At 53.3% G+C, this 17,117-nt stretch overlaps 1 protein-coding gene across 4 annotated transcripts in view; it reads left to right on the top strand.

Moving 5' to 3' along the window:
• The window catches only part of RBM19 (RNA binding motif protein 19), a 120,832-nt gene that overhangs the window by 15,207 nt on the left and 88,508 nt on the right, over positions 1 to 17,117 (top strand). For all 4 annotated transcript variants that reach the window (XM_086345989.1, XM_086345991.1, XM_086345988.1 and 1 more), the window contains 5 exons: positions 3,298 to 3,498; positions 5,143 to 5,272; positions 11,651 to 11,826; positions 12,664 to 12,724; positions 16,550 to 16,629. In XM_086345989.1, the coding sequence (XP_086202115.1) occupies positions 3,298 to 3,498; positions 5,143 to 5,272; positions 11,651 to 11,826; positions 12,664 to 12,724; positions 16,550 to 16,629 (648 nt within the window). The remainder of the gene's footprint in view (positions 1 to 3,297; positions 3,499 to 5,142; positions 5,273 to 11,650; positions 11,827 to 12,663; positions 12,725 to 16,549; positions 16,630 to 17,117) is intronic.

Here is a 17,117-nt window from a genome sequence, read left to right on the forward strand (position 1 = left end):
TTCCTCAACTTCACCAAACCTTAGAGTTTCACCATAAAAGAATGGTTCAGATGGAAGGACAGGTAGCTAGTAGGAGGATAATTAAATGGTTGGATGGTAAGTGGGTGCATAGAAAGTGGGAATGATGGGTAGGGGCATCTCGTGGGTGAGTGGATGGATGAATTCAGAAAATGTGCTGGTCTAACGTTCACTAGGGCTTCCCAAAGCACTCTTTGACGTTTATGTGCTTTATTAATTCTTTCACCCTCATTACAACCCCGGGGAGGCAGCACCATGTGCTCCCCTTGTACAGAATGGCCCATAATCACAGATTCACTCGTCTTGGGTCACGGTGGAGCTGGATTTGAATGCAGGCCCGAGTGTCCATGCCTCTTAACAGTGCGCTCTGTGACCTGAGTTACACTTAAACACCCAGTGGTGCCCAGCTTTCCCCCGCTGCCGATGGCTTCTGTCCCCTTCTCCTCACTCAACCCTCACAGCAACCGCGGGAGGCCTATAGCTGAAAGGTGGGTGTTGCCATTAGCCCAATTTGGAGATGCACAAACTGAGGCCCTTTAGAAGAAAACAGAAGCAAAATACTCTTTGACATAAATCATAGCGGTATCTCTTTGGATCTACCTCCTAGAGCTATGAAAATAAACAAATGAGATCTAATTACACAAGAGCTTTTGCACAGAAGAGGAAACCATGATCAAAACAAAAAGACAAGCCACAGAATGGGGGGAAATATTTGCAACTGATGTGATCAACAGGGGATTAATCTTCAAAATAAATAGCTCATGTAGCACAATATCAAAAATCAAATATCAATATCAGCCCAATCAGAAAGTGGGCAGAAAATCTCAGTTGACATTTCTTCAAATGAGACATAAAGATGGCCAAAGGCACGTGAAAAGATACTCAGCATTGCTAATTATTAGGTAAATGCAAATCAAAACTGCAATCAGGTATCACTTGACACTAGTCAGAATGGCCATCATCAAAAAAATCTCCAAACAATAAATGCTGGAGAGGCTGCGGAGAAAAGGGAACCCTCCTGCTCCCTTGGTGGGAATGTAAATTGGCACAGCCACTATGAAGAACAGCATGGCGGTTCTTTTAAAAACTAAAAATTGAGCTACCATACGATCCAGCAATCCCACTCCTGGGCATATATCTGGTTACTGCTGTTCAGTCACTAAGTTGTGTCCAACTCTGTGACTCCACGGACTGCAGCACGCCAGCTTCTGTCCTCCACTGTCTCCTGGAGTTTGCTCAGATTCATGTCCATTGAGTTGATGACGCTATCCAACATCTCATCCTCTGCTGCCCCCCTCTCCTTTTGTCGTCCATAATTTGAAAAGATTTATGTTAACATTCAGTGAAGCACTATTTGTGATAGCCAGGACATGGAAGCAACCGAAATGTCCGTCAGCAGATAAATGGATACAGATGTCCACATCTAGACTGGAATATTACTCAGCCATGAAAAAGAATGAAGTCATGCCATTTAGAGCAACATGAAGGGACCTGGATTATCATACTAAGTGAAATAATTCAGAGAAAGACAAGTATGATATCACCTACCCGTGGAATCTTTAAAAAATTATGTGAATTAACTTACAAAATAAACAGATTCACAAACTTCCAAGAAAAGCTTACAGTTCCCAGGGCAGGGGATGTGGTGGGGAGGGATAAATGAGGTTTTGGGATTGACACGTACACACACCACTGTATATAAAATAGATAATCAACAAGGGCCTTCTACTGGAGGGCTCCCTGGTGGTCCAGAGTGGTTAAGACTGCATGTCCACTGCAGCGGGAGTGGTTTTGATCCCTCGTTGGGGAACTAAGACCCCAAGTAGTGTGACCAAAAAAATGCCAAAAAGTACCTACTAGGGACTTCCCTGGTGGTCCAGTGGTTAGGCTCCATGCTTTCACTGCAAGGCACATGGGTTCAATACCTGGTCTGGAAACTAAGATCCCACAAGCCACATGGCCAGAAAATAAACACAATTTAAAAAAAAAAAAAGGACCTACTGAAGAGCACAGGAAACTCGATATTTTGTAACTGCTTATATGGGAAAAGACTGAAAAAGAACGAATGTATGTATAAATGAATCACTTCACTCTAACCTGAAAACTAACACAGTGTTGTAAGTCAGCTGTGGTGTTGTTTAGCTGTACAGTCATGTCCGACTGTTAGTGACCCCCCAGGCTCCTCTGTCCATGGGATTCTCCAGGCAAGAATCCTGGAGTCGGTTGCCATTTCCTTCTCCAGGGAATCTTCCAGACCCAGGGATTGAACCCGCATCTCCTACATTGGCAGATTCTTTACCGAGTATACTCCAGTATAAAACAAAGGAAAAGAAAATAGGCCTAGAGGAAAAGCACTTGATCAGAGGTTTCAAATTAGACCCGTGGCTGAGTTGAGACTTGTACCCAGATAGACCCCATGCCTGGAATTCTTCCTGTTAATTTTTTCAGCTCTTGCACTCCATCTGCCATTCATTTTTAAGAAAATAATTTCTAACGTTAGCCAGCTCATGCTGAATCAGTTTGCTTATGTCAACTTGATAGACTCTTTTCCCGGAATGATCCATGAAATGGGTGTCGTGTCCCCGTGAAAGGTGATCAGCTGAGCCATAGCCGAGGGTATGTCTCAAGGTCGGACACCTGGTATCTTGGTTTGGGTTCTTCCAAAAGCCAGTTCAGAGACAGATTCAAGCACAGGTAGTTCATTGAACAGAACACACAGGCAAGAACGGGCGAGGGGGCAGATGAGCCCAGTACAGGCTGTGCTGCTGGGGTGGCAGGCTGAGGCTTTCCCGGGGGGAACACTCACCCAATTCACATGGGAGTTGTCCCACCCAAGGGACTGGGGATGTACCAACTCCAGAGGACCATGGGCTGCTCCCACTCGGTGTTAACTCCTCACACATGTGGCAACAGGTGATCTTCAGTTTCTGGCAGAGGCCCTGAGTGCAGGGATTCAGGTCCCGGCCCTGGCTGGAGTGTTCTGGAAGGTCCAGCTGTGGTGAGGCAGTGTCAGAATCTGCCTCGCCTCAGAAGTGGAGGGGCTGGAATTTGACCCGGCGGGGGAGGGGGGTACAACCCTGGAGCCCTCACTTTCATCCCTGCCCCTTATCCCCCTCCAGAGAGGGTAGGGTTTCCTGGGCCAGCTTCCTGAGGGCCTGGTACCCCAGGTCTCACGTGGGCGCCTGGTGTGGGTTTATCCACCCCTCACTTGCTGCCAGTGGGGGTCCGGTGAGTCCCTTCCATCGTCCCACCTGAGCTGTCCTGTCCCCCTCCCTGCAGGCTGCTGCTGAACGAAGCAAGACCGTGATCCTGGTGAAGAACCTCCCTGCGGGCACCCTGGCAGCTGAGCTGCAGGAGACCTTCAGCCGCTTCGGCAGCCTGGGCCGCGTGCTCCTGCCAGAGGGTGGCATCACAGCCATCGTGGAGTTCCTGGAGCCGCTGGAGGCCCGCAAGGCCTTCCGACACCTGGCCTACTCCAAGGTAGGGCCACCCGAGCCCCGCTTCCAGGAGGGGACAGAGGGAGCTGACGGATGGGCCATCTTGGCATAGACCTTAGACCCGGCGTGTGCTGGAAACCACCGTCACTGTCGGGACTGCAACTGTCACCCTGCCCCTGGGAGCACCTTTGGATGGGAAATGTGAAAGGCAGGCTACACACATCCCCCGGGAAGCCTGCCTTGGTTCCCTGCCAACCCTGGGCCCCTCAGCTTTCTAGTGCCCCGTGAACTTGACCATCATCCATGCTGCTTTGGATGGCTTGTACCTACGATTAGTTGAAAGCCAAAAGGCAGGCTTCCTCCTTTTGGTGTATGCTAAGTCACTGCTGCTGCTGCTGCTGCTGCTGCTAAGTCACTTCAGTCGCATCTGACTCTGTGCGACCCCGTAGACGGCAGCCCACCAGGCTCCCCTGTCCCTGGGATTCTCCAAGCAGGAACACTGGAGTGGGTTGCAATTAAGTCACTGCAGTTGTGTCCAACTCTTTCTGACCCCGTGGACTACAGCCTGCCAGGCTCCTGTGTCCATAGGATTCTCCAGGCAGGAATACTGGAGTGGGTTGCCATGCCCTCCTCCAGGGGATCTTCCCAACCCAAGGATCGAACCCATGTCTCATGTCTGCTGCATTGGCAAGCAGGTTCTTTACCACCAGTGCCACCTGGGAAGCCCTTTGGTGATTACGGAAAAAATATATGTATTAGTGTATTCCTTTCTGTGGTTGCCATGATAACACTAATTTAGTGGCTTAAAGGAACAGAAATGTTTTCTCTCACAGTTCTAGGGGTCTGAACACTGAAACCAAGCTGTTCAGGGGCCAAGGGTCATGCTCCCTCTGAAGGCTCTTGGAGGTGGGGGCATGGATCTTTCCTGGCCACTTCCAGCGTTTGGTGGCTCCAGGCAGCCCTTGGCTTGTGTCTGCATGACTCCAGTCTTTGCCTCTGTCCACACAGCTTTCTCCTTTTCTTCAACTGAGATCTTCCCTCTCCTTTTCTCTTACACGAACTCTTGTCATTGGATTTAGGGCCCTCCCAAATAATCCAGAGTGACCCATCTCAGAATCATTTACTTAGCAAACACTTTTCCACATTCAGAGGTTCTGGGAGTTGGCACATGGACTTACCATGGGAAGGGCCACCATGCAACCCGCTGCAAGAAGCTACTGTCTATCAGGCTCTTCAGTGCTTTGCAGACCGTTTGTCTTGTTTATCCTTAAAAAAAAAAAAAAAAAAACAACCCTCTGCACGTACACGTGTGCACGAGCACGGTCTGTGAGTGTGAGTCTGTGGAAGGAGAGAAAGCCGGCTGTCCCACAGCCTGCTGTACTTCCTCCAGGGGGCTGCCCTGTGTCCATGGTTCTGCCCCCAGTTCCGCTTCCCATTCACACCCCGTTAGAGAAGGTTGAGGGGACACAGATGTGTCCAGTGACAGCAGATGCTCTGACTTCTCCCCTGAACCCCGAGGTGCAGCAGCGGCCCCCTGTTCTCAGGGCTCAGGCGGCACATAGGGCTCTAGGCTGTGCCCCTCCTCCTGACTCCACTCCCTGAGGTCAGGGAAGAGGGTCACCATACTCTGAGCCTCAAGCTCTTGGTCTCTGTTGTGAACTGAGTCCCTCTCCCCACTTCTCTGCAGTTCCACCACGTCCCCCTTTATTTGGAGTGGGCTCCAATGGGCGTCTTTTCCAGCCCAATCCCCCAGAAAGAAGAACCCCAAGATGCACCAGCGGAACCAGCGGGAACAGACAGGATGGAGCCAGAGACCGGTGAGAGCTGGGTCTGAGATCACGGTGTCCTAAGGCAGCAGGCAGGGGAAGGACAGAGGGCTGGGGGCAGCACCAAATTGTGTATCAGGTATTTGGTTGAAAATTTTTTTCATCCTGAGACTGGTGGGTGGGTGCCCGACTCTTGGATTTTATAGGCACAAAAAATGTCCTTAAAAAACAGAACATAAAAATGATGGGTATGGTTAAGGTAGGCTGACTTTTTTTTTTAATATAAATTTATTTATTTTAACTGGAGGTTAATTACTTTACAATATTGTATTGGTTTTGCCATGTATCAGCATGAATCTGCCACAGGTATACACGTGTTCGCCATCCTGAACCCCCCTCACTCCTCCCTCCCCGTACCATCCCTCTGGGTCATCCCAGTGCACCAGCCCCAAGCAACCAGTATCATGCATCGAACCTGGACTGGCAATTCATTTCATTGTGAAAGGGGAAAAAAGGCAGGTAGAATCTTTTAGGAGCGATTCAGAACAGAGCAAGAGAAAACAGCCTTCTAGTTCATACATCTGCCAGGATAGGTGAGCCTGGCTGTTGGGAGAGAGACTCAGTCTCTGGGTCCTTGGGATGGTATGGCGCCCTCTGGTGTCCAGTGACTGCAAAGGCAGGAAAGGGGAGGGACCTGAGACCCCACCGGCTTCACGCTTGGGTGGGGAGGGGGCGCTGCTGGTGCTCAGCAGCACAGCTCTTCCGTGTCAGCCCTGTTGTGCAGATTGAATTTTAAGACAACTTGCTGACCCTGCTCCCTGAATGTCAGGAGTGTCCCCTGTAATTGTAATGTCCCCTGCATGCCAGGTGTCCTCTAGGGGACAGTGCAGCCCTCGATTGAGAACCACTTGGTCAGAGGCCTATGATTCCGTCCTAGAATCTGAGATCTTTAGAGGGGACCTGGCAGCCCCTTAACCAGACAGTAAGATCTTGCCTGGGGACCTCCCTGGTGATCCAGTGGTTAAGACTCCAGGCTTCCACTGTAGGGGGCATGGCACAGATTCTATCCCTGGTCAGAGAACTAAGATCCTATGTGCTACACGGTTTGGCCAAAAATAGATAAATAAAAACCAGAAACAGTTTTTTAAAAAAAGATCTCGCCCATCGGTAATATCCCTCCTCCTTACCCCCATCTTATCATTAGGTTGCCAGTTTATTCAAATAAGGATTAAAGAACTGCATCTCCCATCTACCCCTAATAAAAGAATGGGTGTTATAGGAGTGGGAGAAGTGAGCAGTGGGAAACAAAATTCTCAGATGAAAGAACAGCCGTTTAACTGAATAGACCTCGCTGGTCACAAACCTCCCTAAGCTGTCTGCATTTCCCAGTTCGCCCTGGATTGGTAAAACCGCCTTCAGGACTGGCCCGGTCGCTACAAGGCATTGGGAGCCCCTGGACAAGAAGCCTCGTTTCCGTTAGGAAGGAAAAGTCCTCAGTCTCTGCTTTGTGGGGCCCCCAAAGCACCCCTCCCCATTGTGGTTACCAACCATGGATACAGATCTTTCAGAAGTCCCTCAGTAGCCCCCGTCTGTGAGTTATTTTTGTCTACAGATTGGATTAGCCTTCTCTTCCAACCTGCTTATGCTCTCTTCAAAAGGAATTTTCTTTATGTAATCACGATTTCTTCTTAATCAGCCATCAGCCTCAAATTATCGTCAACTTTGATTTTTCACTTAAGTTATTAAACTTGGACGTGACTCTTGTTTTTTGTCCAAAAGCAAGTCGTCCTTTAGAGCACGGATTTGCCAGGAGTGAGGGTCCTGGGAACAGACCAGCGGAGGCCTCTCCCTGCCTTGGTGGGATCGCTGAGCGTGGTGGCTGCTGCCACGTGGCTGCGCCCTTCTACACCTGTCCTGGTGCTCCCCTCCTGTCTCGCCATCCTTTTCTTCTGTGGTGCTCGTCACAGTTTGTATTTATCCTGTCTATTCATTTGTTTCACTTGCTTAACATCCATCGCTGCTGGGTGCCAAGCACCCCGTGGGGCCCCAGGCATAGGGTGGCTCAATGAATGTGAGTCGAAGGAGTGAATGAATGCAGGAAAAGGGATTTCTGTGCGTCTCTATCTCCCCCTGTGAAAAGTAGGGCCTGGGTCATCCTTGTCCTGTGTCCCGAGCCCCAGCATGGAGTAGAGCTTGGTGACGTTGGAGGATTTGTGCTCCATGGTTAGTTCAGCCTCAGCATGTGGCGCCATCTGTGGCCGTCATCGCCATGGCTCCCCTCATGGGTGCCAATTTGCACCCACCCCTTCACCTCCCTCTTTATTTAAAATTAATTAAGCTTTGGCTGTGCTAGGTGGTGGTTGCTGCGCGTGGGCTTTCTCTATTTGGGGCAGATGGGGGCTACTGTTCATTGCGGTGCTCGGGCTTCTCATCGCGGTGGTTTCTCTTGTTGCAGAGCACAGGCTCTAGGGCCTGTGGGCTCAGTAGTTGGGGCTCATGGGCTTAGTTACCCCGAGGCAGTATATGAAATCTTTCCCGATCTGGGATCGAACCTGTGTCCCCTGCATCAGCAGGCAGATTCTTAACCAGGGGACCACCAGGGGAGTCCTCACCTCATTCTTAACTTTGTTGCAAACGCTTGTCACTTTCAGATGTGCATTGTTACGGCTTCACTTCCTGTCTGTCGGACTCCCTCACTAGCCGTCCATCCCACAGGGCGGGCGCTGCTTCTGCGCACTGCTGTACCCCAGCCCTTGGCAAAGCAGCGCCCAGTGTCTGGTGGGAGAGCAGGAAGTGGTTGCTGAGCAAGTCCACGGGCCAAAGCCGCATTTCCTCCCCGCCAGGCCCTGCACTAAGCACTCTGGGTCCTCAGGATTTGAGGCTCATGGCTCCTGGGGAAGTCTCTGTCTTCCTTGTCCTCTCCTAGCCCTGTGACCGGGCAGGCCACCAGCCTTCTCCGAGGCTGTTTCTGCATCTGTACATCGGGCAGGAGGCATTTGTGAGAGTGTGGTGAGAAGCCGCCCGTCCATCACCATTACTCTGACCCGCATCCTGCCTAATTCAGCACCGTCAGCTGAAGCGGATGGTCTCGAATTCAGCCCTGAGCATCAGCCAGATGCCAGCTGCTGAGCTGGGGTGACCAGGATTTCCCCAGAAGCTCCCAGGCTGATCGGGAGACGGGGAGCTTTTAGGGGGTAGCTGAGATGTCACAGTCATAGACGTGGGCCCTGGACGCAGAATGTTCTGGAGCCCTTCAAGGGGAGGCTTTGCCAAAATAGTGTACTCTGGTCAGAAAGTAGAGGACTGCCCCGCCCACCCCCAGAGTGCAGGTGTTGAGCACACCAGACCAGGCCCTGCCTCCTGCGAGGGGCTGCTGTCCAAGGTCCTGCGGCCACTCACACAAAGGCGGCCTTGGCGCAGGGAGGAGGGAGCCTGTAGTTGTGGCAAATACAGGGGATTTGGGGCCAAGAAGTTGTGTGCGCCTGTGCTGATTTGAGGCCCCACTGAGTCCGGCGTCGTCGGCAGGCAGATCCCCACAGAGCTCATCTCCCGGCCTCCGTTCACCCTTTTTTGTTCCCTTTCTTACTCATATCTCATACATGGTCCCTGAGCTGTTCGTTTTCACCCGCTCCTCCCCAACGCCCGCCCTCTACACACTGTCCACGAAGCTCCCCCAGCTCCCCGTCCCCTCGGCCCTGGGGACTCAGCCAGCCCCCAGCCCTGGATTTTCCCAGGCTCCCCAGGAAGGCAAGCAGGAGGGGAATGGATGGAGGAGTTTTTGTTCACTGCCCCCCTCTCCCCTCCCCCTGCCCCCGCCTTCTTTTCTGCAAAGCCCTCCATTCTCTGTACCTGTCTCGAGGGAGGGGGACAGTGTGTTTTATCTCTCCACAACCAAGACCCTCACCTCCAGATAAAGGGCTCCGAGTGGGGGGAGGTCCTGAAAAGCTGCTTGCAACTGATAACAGTCTGTGCTGTCAGCCTTCCGCGCCCAGAGCCGGGAAGGGGAGGGAGCCACCGTAAATTCTGCGGCCCGATTATAATAAAGCCCCATGTGGCGACGCGTGACTGGATTTTACTGTGCCAACCACAGATGGAAGCATACCCCCTCACCCCCGCCTCTCCCAGCCCCCTCCCACCCCACCTTGCTTTCCAAGCCTCCCCCCTGGTCCCCAGCACCCCCACCCCCGGCCCCATCCTGCTCCTGCTTCTTCCCTCTTTTCCTTGATCCTGGTGAGGTTGTTGGCAAGCATCTATGTGGTTCATGATACATCCTTTCTCCTTCCCCATCTTCCTGTCCTCTGCCCACTGGAGGTCAGGGGAGGACGTGCACTTCACAACGACCTCTGGCTTCGTCCTTGGCCATTTGCGCACCTCTCTAGACCTGGGCGTGGGCCACAGCAGGCCTGGACACCCGGGGAGGAGGAAGCCCTTCCCAGGGACGTGGCTGGCAGAGACACAGTCCCCTGGACTCAGAGCTGTGGCACCCGCCGTTCTCTACAGCCTGCCATGGGCCAGCCTGCTTCTCAGGGCCATCGGCCTTCAGAGTTGGGGATTCACAGCGTCTCCCCCGGCCCACTGTTGTAACTGGCTTCTGTGCATTAACTCCCGTAACCGTGTGACTGCTCTTCCCCTTTTCTGAATGGAAAGAAGGAAACACAGAAAGGTTGAGTGACTTCTACCAAGTCCCACATCTGGAAAGAGCCAGGCTGTGCCCCACAGCCACCAGCTCCAAGGTCTGTGCCCTTAGCCATGAGCCTGCAGCTTCTTGTGAAAGATCCGAGCACCGGTCCATAACTTGGGTCCATCTTCCCACATGGCAGCCGTTGGCTGGTGCCAAGAACAGGCTGCCACTTAAATGGCCGTGAGCTCTCCTGGTTACCATCAATCCCACCAGTCTTTTCTGCAGAAAAAAATTCTTTTCAGTTAGTCTCCCATGAACCTCTCTCCCAACCTGAAGATGCCTGGGGTTTAGGGTTCAGGTGCAGCGACTTCCAGGACTTTCTTCGGGCCCCTCCCATCTATGGTGATGTGTCACTGTGGTCAGCAATGGGATAATGTCCTCATAGTGCCTGGCCCAGCCCATGCACGCAGTGGGGCATCTGATCAGCATCTCTTCCTTTCTCCTTTCATCTCCAAGACATCGGGCACAAGGAGAGCCAGTGGGGCGGGTGTCCTTCAAAGCTGAAGGTCATGGTGTTCTTTCCAATTGAAGTTCTCGTTCAGAACCTGGAGTCTTAGCCTCTGCATAGCTTTCTTCCCTGTCATTAACAATACTTTTTTTCCACCCCGCTTTGCTTTGAAAGTTGAGTTTTGAGGACAAATGGCCACCCCACGGAGTCACTTGTTGGATAAATTGTGTGAGTTTCTCGGGTAGGGGAGGGAGCCTTCATGTAGATTTCTTCTTTTTTGTCCTGGAGCGAGAGTCTAGATTCTAGGTTCACCTCCAAGGGAGTGCCAACAGCAGAGGCTGCCCGTTCAACTGATGTGGAATGGCAAAGTCCTCACTGTTGCTGTTTCCATTAGGACTTGAAAGGGTTGTTTCATGACAAAGTGGTTGAAGTTTAATTAGGACTGGCCGGCAGTGGGCTTGCATCAGAAAGGGCCAGGGAGATGGAGATGGCTCTGGTGCTCAGCATGAGGATACAGGGGACGGATATGAAACCCCAGTAGCTCCCTTGGGCTTGAACTATTTGAATGCAAGTGTTCATAAGAGAATGGAGGGTCCCCATTGTGTGCAGGGCTCAGACCTGGGGTGGGGGAGGGAGCCTTGGAGAGGTGGTGATGAACTGCCTTGGAGAATGGCTGAGATGAGGTTTGATTTCCCCGGGGTGGTGGTGGTTGGCGGGGGTGGGGGTCGGTATGGGAGGAGCCTCTAAAATCTGTGGGGGAAGGGTGATTGTCCCCAGACCCTGATCATGAAAGAAACTAGGGAGGTTGACCCAAATAGAGTACATTTCCCAGCAGCATAACTTCTCAGGAGGTTCTGATGTGATTCTCAGCCTCAAGAGGCTTCCACACTCACCACCAGGGCTGACCAGTGGCCCAAGTTGCAGCCATACGCCCACCCTGTAACTCACAACCTCACTCTTGCCCTTCCCTTCCCCTGCAATGCTGTTCCTTCAGACGAATGTTGATTCGTCTAAGTTAGGGCTCCTGGTTTTTGGTCTGTGCTGCATACTTTTTTCTCTTGAAGACAGGAGCAGGATAGTTTCTCCCCTCCCCAACTTTGCCCCCCAAGAGTTGCTAAAACCCAGCATGAGCCAGAGTCTCCAAGTCCTGTCCCTTCCTGACACTGGCCACTCAGAGACAGAACCCTCTTGATCCCCCTTGGTCTAGCAGGTTCTGTGCTTTAGGTCCTGGTGCTTAGGCAGGTAAGACATCATTTAATGGATTTCTTTTGTTGGGGGGGGGGGCGGTTGGCCTGTGCAGACGGTGAGACCCCAGAAGGTGAACAGCCGACGGATAGAGCAGCACACGACGCTTTAGCAAAGATGGAGGAGGAGGAGGAAGAAGAGGAGGAGGAGGAGGAGGAAGAGAGCCTTCCCGGGTGCACCCTGTTTATCAAAAATCTCAACTTCGACACCACCGAGGAGACGCTGAAGGGAGTAAGTGACTTCTTGGCCCAGAGGGAATGGGTGGGGGTGGGACTTCCAGTCTGCTGATCTATCCCTGTGGTCCCTGCATCTGTTTCCCACTCCCCACCCCCTCGCCTGGAAGTGAGACCTGCGGCAGCGTGTAGATGAAGAACCTACAGCCACCCGCTTGACTCTTTTGCTAGGCTGTGTGGTGGACATCTCACCCAGAGATTTGAGCCATGGCCAGACCAGTGTGGGGGCTGGGAGGGGCATCCGCGCGCACGTGAGACACAAGAGAGGGCCTGTTGGGGCGTCTGGGGAGGCGTACGTGGTGTGAAAGCTGTAGTCAGAAGACCGGGCCCCTCCCCACATGGTGTCTGCGAGGTTGACATAGACGCCAGGCCAGCGCAGTCTCCTGGCTTGGCAGAGCCAAGCAGGGGCACAGCAGTGAGCACGTCAGGGGCAGCCCTGCCAGGAGATCCTGATGGCCAAGAGTGTTGCATTCATAGGAGGGGGCAGAGGGGAAGACGATGGGGAACTCAGCAGCCTCTGCTTTTACTCTCATCCTCCGCACGCCTGCGGTGACCTGGGTCCCCTCCAGCTTTCAAGTCAGTGGGCCCAACCTTTTTGACACTAACAACCAAATTTTGTGAAAGACAATTTTCCCATAGACCAGGACAGAGGCCATGGTTTCGGGATAGTTCAAATGCATTTCATTTCTTGGGCATTTTTATTTCTGATCTAATACTGCCGCTGATCTGACTGGAGATACCGGTCCACGGTCTGGAGGTTGGAGACCCCTGTTTCAAGACGCACCTGCACCAGTCACAGGATTAGCTGGTGACACATGCCGACCTTCTCTTCCAGGTGTTTTCCAAAGTGGGTGCGGTGAAGAGCTGCTCCATTTCCAAGAAGAAGAACAAAGCAGGTATTCCACACGAGAGCTCAGTCAGAGAGAAACAATTGTGAAAGAAATGGTGTTGCTCTGGGTGGGGGGTGAGGGTGCCTCTCGCCCACTGATTCTGAAGGTCTCCTTTCATTTTGGAGCATTGCCAGCCCCACACTCTCCTGTCTGGCTCGTCCAAAATGGTCCTCGTTTCTAGGTGCGTGGAGACTCGCGATTTCCAACGGGAGCAGCCATGCACATCAACTTCTCCTGAGTCGAGACCCTTTGCCACCCTGGATTGTCAGGGGTGGTTTCGGAGCAGGGCTGTTAGGGGGCTGGCAGGGTTGACCCTGTTCAGCGGCAGACACCTCTCCATCCTCCCAGCGTCTCTGCGCTCCTGGAGGTTCTTCCCTCCAGGGAGGAGCAGGAACCGACCCACCTTGGGCTTTCCCACTTCCCTCCCAAGACCAACCACTCAGATGTGGAGCACCTGAAACACTCCACTGAGTCATCAGCCACACCCCTCACTGGCCTTGGGGTGCCTCGGCCAGGCAGACACCACCTTCATCCCTCCAGTCCACCTTGGGCATTCTGACGAGTCCCTTGGCCTCTGGTCTATTTTTCTTTTCCAGCCCTGGCTTCCTACAGATGATGGACAGGCCCTCGGCCCTTGCTTTTTTTTTTTTTTTTGCAGTCACAGAGTCCCTGTCCCTTCAATTTGGGGTATTTGTAGGGATACCATGTGGGTCAGCCCACGACTGTGTCCTAAGAAAAAAATGAGCTAGTGATGAGAGCCCGGGGGGCCTGGCTGGACAGGAGCCCAGCCAGGGGTTCTCCACGTCAGATCGAGACTCAGAGAGGAGGGAGATGGAGCAGTTAGTGGGGTGTGTGGCTGAAGGAGGCAGCAGAGGGCTGTGGTAGCAGGTTGGGAATGTACTGACGGGGCAGAAGATGCTCCTGGAAAGGTAGGTGGATTCCACATCACAGAAGGCTTCCTGCTGGGGAGAGGAGTCTGGGCTTTTTCCCAGAGCCGCCTTGGAGGGTTTGAAGCAGACACGTGGCACAGGCTTTGGGGCATTCCCCCGTATTGGTTTGGGCTGCCATCACAAAGCAGGAACCAGGAACCAGGTGGATTCCATCTCAGAAGTTCACCCTCTGGTTCTGGGAGCCAGAAGTCCAGGATAAAAGTGCAGGCAGGGTTGCTTCGTTCTGAGGGCTGTCAGGGAGGATGTGTTCCAGCCTCCTTGCTCGGCTTGCAGGGGAAGGTCTTCATGTTCACGCGGCATTCTCCCCGTGTACACCTATCCACCCGCTCCCATCACCACTTTTTTTTCTCATAATGACACCAGTCTTAATTGGATTAGGGCTTAGCCTGATGCCACTAAGTCACTTCAGTCATGTCCGACTCTTTGAGACCCCATTGACTGTAGCCCACCAGGCTCCTCTGTCCATGGTATTCTCCAGGGAAAAGTACTGAAGTGGGTTGCCATGCCCTCCACTAGCGTATCTTCCCGACCCAAGGATTGAACCCGCGTCTCTTAGGTCTCTTGCACAGGAGAGTTCTTTACCCCTAGCACCACTTGGGAAGTCTAATGACCTCATCTTTAACTTGGTTATCTCTGTAAGGAACCTGTCTCCAAATAAGGTCGCATTCAGAGAGGCAGAAAGTAGGACCTCAGCATACACATTGGGGGGTCGGGGGATAGGCCACCGTTCAAACCATGACATCCCTGTTCCCGTGAGAACTGCATACATAGTTTAGGCTACAAAGGAAAGGCTACAATGTAAGCATCAGGTGAACAACAAGAAGGCTGTCTTGTGCCGGATCAGGAAAAGAGGTGATCCCTGAAGTCTGGGGCGTGAGTCATGCTGGCAGAGGGGTCGCCCACTCCACCTGCGGCTGTTCCTGCTGGTTTTGGTGTCACTTGGCCCCTCTGGAGCCTGCCTCCCGGCCCCCCAGAACACCCTTCAGCTTTAGAGCAGTTATCTGGTCTTCTGGTGTTGTGAGCAGCTCTCAAAATCTACACTGTCTTTCAAGAGTCTCTGTTTGAGAGCCCTGCTCTCTGGGGCTCATCCATCAGTGTCTGTTACCAGCGAGGGGCTCCAGAGGAACCAGAAAGCTGGCTCAGCTGGGGTCATCAGGGGACAGTTGTAATGAAGGGGGCAAGTGCCTGGACGTGGGCTGGGCTGAGACCCACGGGATGCTGAGGCAGTGGGTCCTGTGGGAGAGCACCCCTCCCCTGCTGAGCTCAGAGGCTGTCGGGGAAGGAGTGTGTGACCAGAGCCGTAGAAGAGGGGCCCCCAGGGACTTTCCTGGGGATGGAGGTCGGGCAGGGGGTGAGACTCCATGCTTCCAGTGCAGGGGGCTGGGGCTCAACCTGGTCAGGGAACGAGATCCCCCATGCTGCAACTAAAGGTCCTACGTGCCGCACCTAAGACTGAATGCAGCCGAATAAAGAAGTACTCAGAAAAGAAGAAGAAGAGCCACCAGCAGAGCCAAGGGTGTGGATTGGTCACTGGTGCTGCCAGAACACACCAGAGCACGGAGACAGTGGAGTGCTTGGAAAGAGCCGGGGCCCTCGACGCGCTCTCCTCCGCCCACCCATTTCAAATCAGGGTTTCCCATTGGCTAAACCCGACACGAAACCAGAAGGCCAGGGAGCCCGGGTTGTACTGTCTGTGGCCGTCAGCCTCCCAGGGCAGGAGAAGGGCGGAATGGGTCTGCACAGCGTCAGTGACTTGGGGACGAACTTGACTTCTTGTATTTGCCGTTCGCTCGATGCACTTTTTAAATAGCCTGTGTGCACAGACACCCCTCACCCACCACCCACACCCTTGACCCTGAGAACAGAGTGCGCACAGATCCTCTGACACACAAATACTGGAAGTCCCCACAGGGCGGTGCAGCCCATCAGCCAGCAGTTCGTCTGAGCCTCCCTGGTGTTGCCCAGAGAGCCATGCACATTTGGGCTGTTTGTGGAATGCCTTCCTGCCTTGGGCCCCCCCTGTTGTGACAACACGTGGTTGTGAGCAGAAATGCTCACACGCAGGGGCATGTGGCAGAGGGGCAGCCTCACAAAGAAGAAATGCAGAGATGAGGACCACTGAGCCAGTGATGATACAGCTTGGAACCTCCTTTGAGCCCATCAGCCTTGAGCCAGCCCTCTTTGAGTGAAGCTGTGAAAAAGAATACAGAATACAGTCAGTAATCGGCATCCCATTTTGTGTCAAAAGGGTGAGCTGTCAAGACAGAGCTTATTCTCATGTCCCCGCAGTTACACGCGTTTACGTACAGGAAGCCAAATTCCCTATAAATGGTTGCACTGTCCCTGGCTCTCTGAACTCGGGACTCACGCCCCAGCAGTAGGGAGCCAGAGAGGATCTCATAACACAGTCACCCCCCCCATCCCAAGCTGATGTCTGAAACCTGGGAACCGGAGGTCCCTGGACGGTCAGGAACACTTGGGAGAGTAAGCCCCTGACACCCTTGACTCTGCTGCGTGTGTCCATTCTGTGTGTGACGTGTGGAAGCAGGGGACTGCCTAGGTAGAGTTTTTTGCTGCTTGGCCCAAAGGCGGTCATCCCTCCCTCTGGAAGACGGGATTCTATCACAAAGCTAATTATCATGTCTATCATCTGTTAATTAATAGTCCACCAGGCCTCAGGTGGCGGCTCTGTAACCGTGTTGGCTGATTCTTCAAGACGACCAGTAATAAATGGCAGACCAGGGGCTGGGGTCTTCCTGGGAACCAAGAGGGGCATGAAGAAATCAGGGGGCCCCTGGGAGCCCTTGAACTTGGTCCGTCCTAGCTTTGTTTTCCTCCCCGCCGGGCACCCTGGTGCGACTCCCAACTCTGTTTCTTTCAGGAGCGCTGCTGTCCATGGGATTTGGGTTTGTGGAATACAGGAAGCCGGAGCAGGCACAGAAAGCTCTCAAGCAGCTCCAGGTAAGCGGGGAGTCTTGGCCGAGGTCTCCCAGAGGCGGCGCTAGGCAGGCGGTGGGGCCGGTGTCCTGTCCAGCCTCTGAGACGGAGCAGGAATGCAGGCAAGTGCACATCTTCTGAGGCCCTAGGCTACAGCGGCCTGAGGCCCTGCAGCTTCCTCCGCTCTCCCAGTCCCTGCGGTGCTCTCATTCACTCTCTTGATCAAGAAGAGCCTGGTTTGTGCCCGGCCTTCAGGAGACCGGTGAGCAGACCTCTGAAGAAGTAACACCAAGACCAGGTCGTGAGAAGGGCTCGGGTTCCCTGGCAGAAAGGGGGCAAGGGGCAGTGTTTGCTTGTGCACCTCCTTCTTTCTGGAGACCCCCTTGCTCCCCGCTATCACCTGCCACCTGTCCTGCCATGTGGGGTGGTGGCCAGGGTTGGGGCACTGCGGACAGGCTGGGCACTCATGCTTGTGCCTCTTGAATAGCTTCTAAGTGCAGGGAGCATGGAAG

The sequence above is a fragment of the Bos grunniens genome, chromosome 17 (assembly GCF_055505025.1).
Source record: "Bos grunniens cultivar Pamir isolate PY7600 chromosome 17, Bosgru_T2T1.0, whole genome shotgun sequence".
Classification (NCBI taxonomy): Eukaryota; Metazoa; Chordata; class Mammalia; order Artiodactyla; family Bovidae; genus Bos; species Bos grunniens.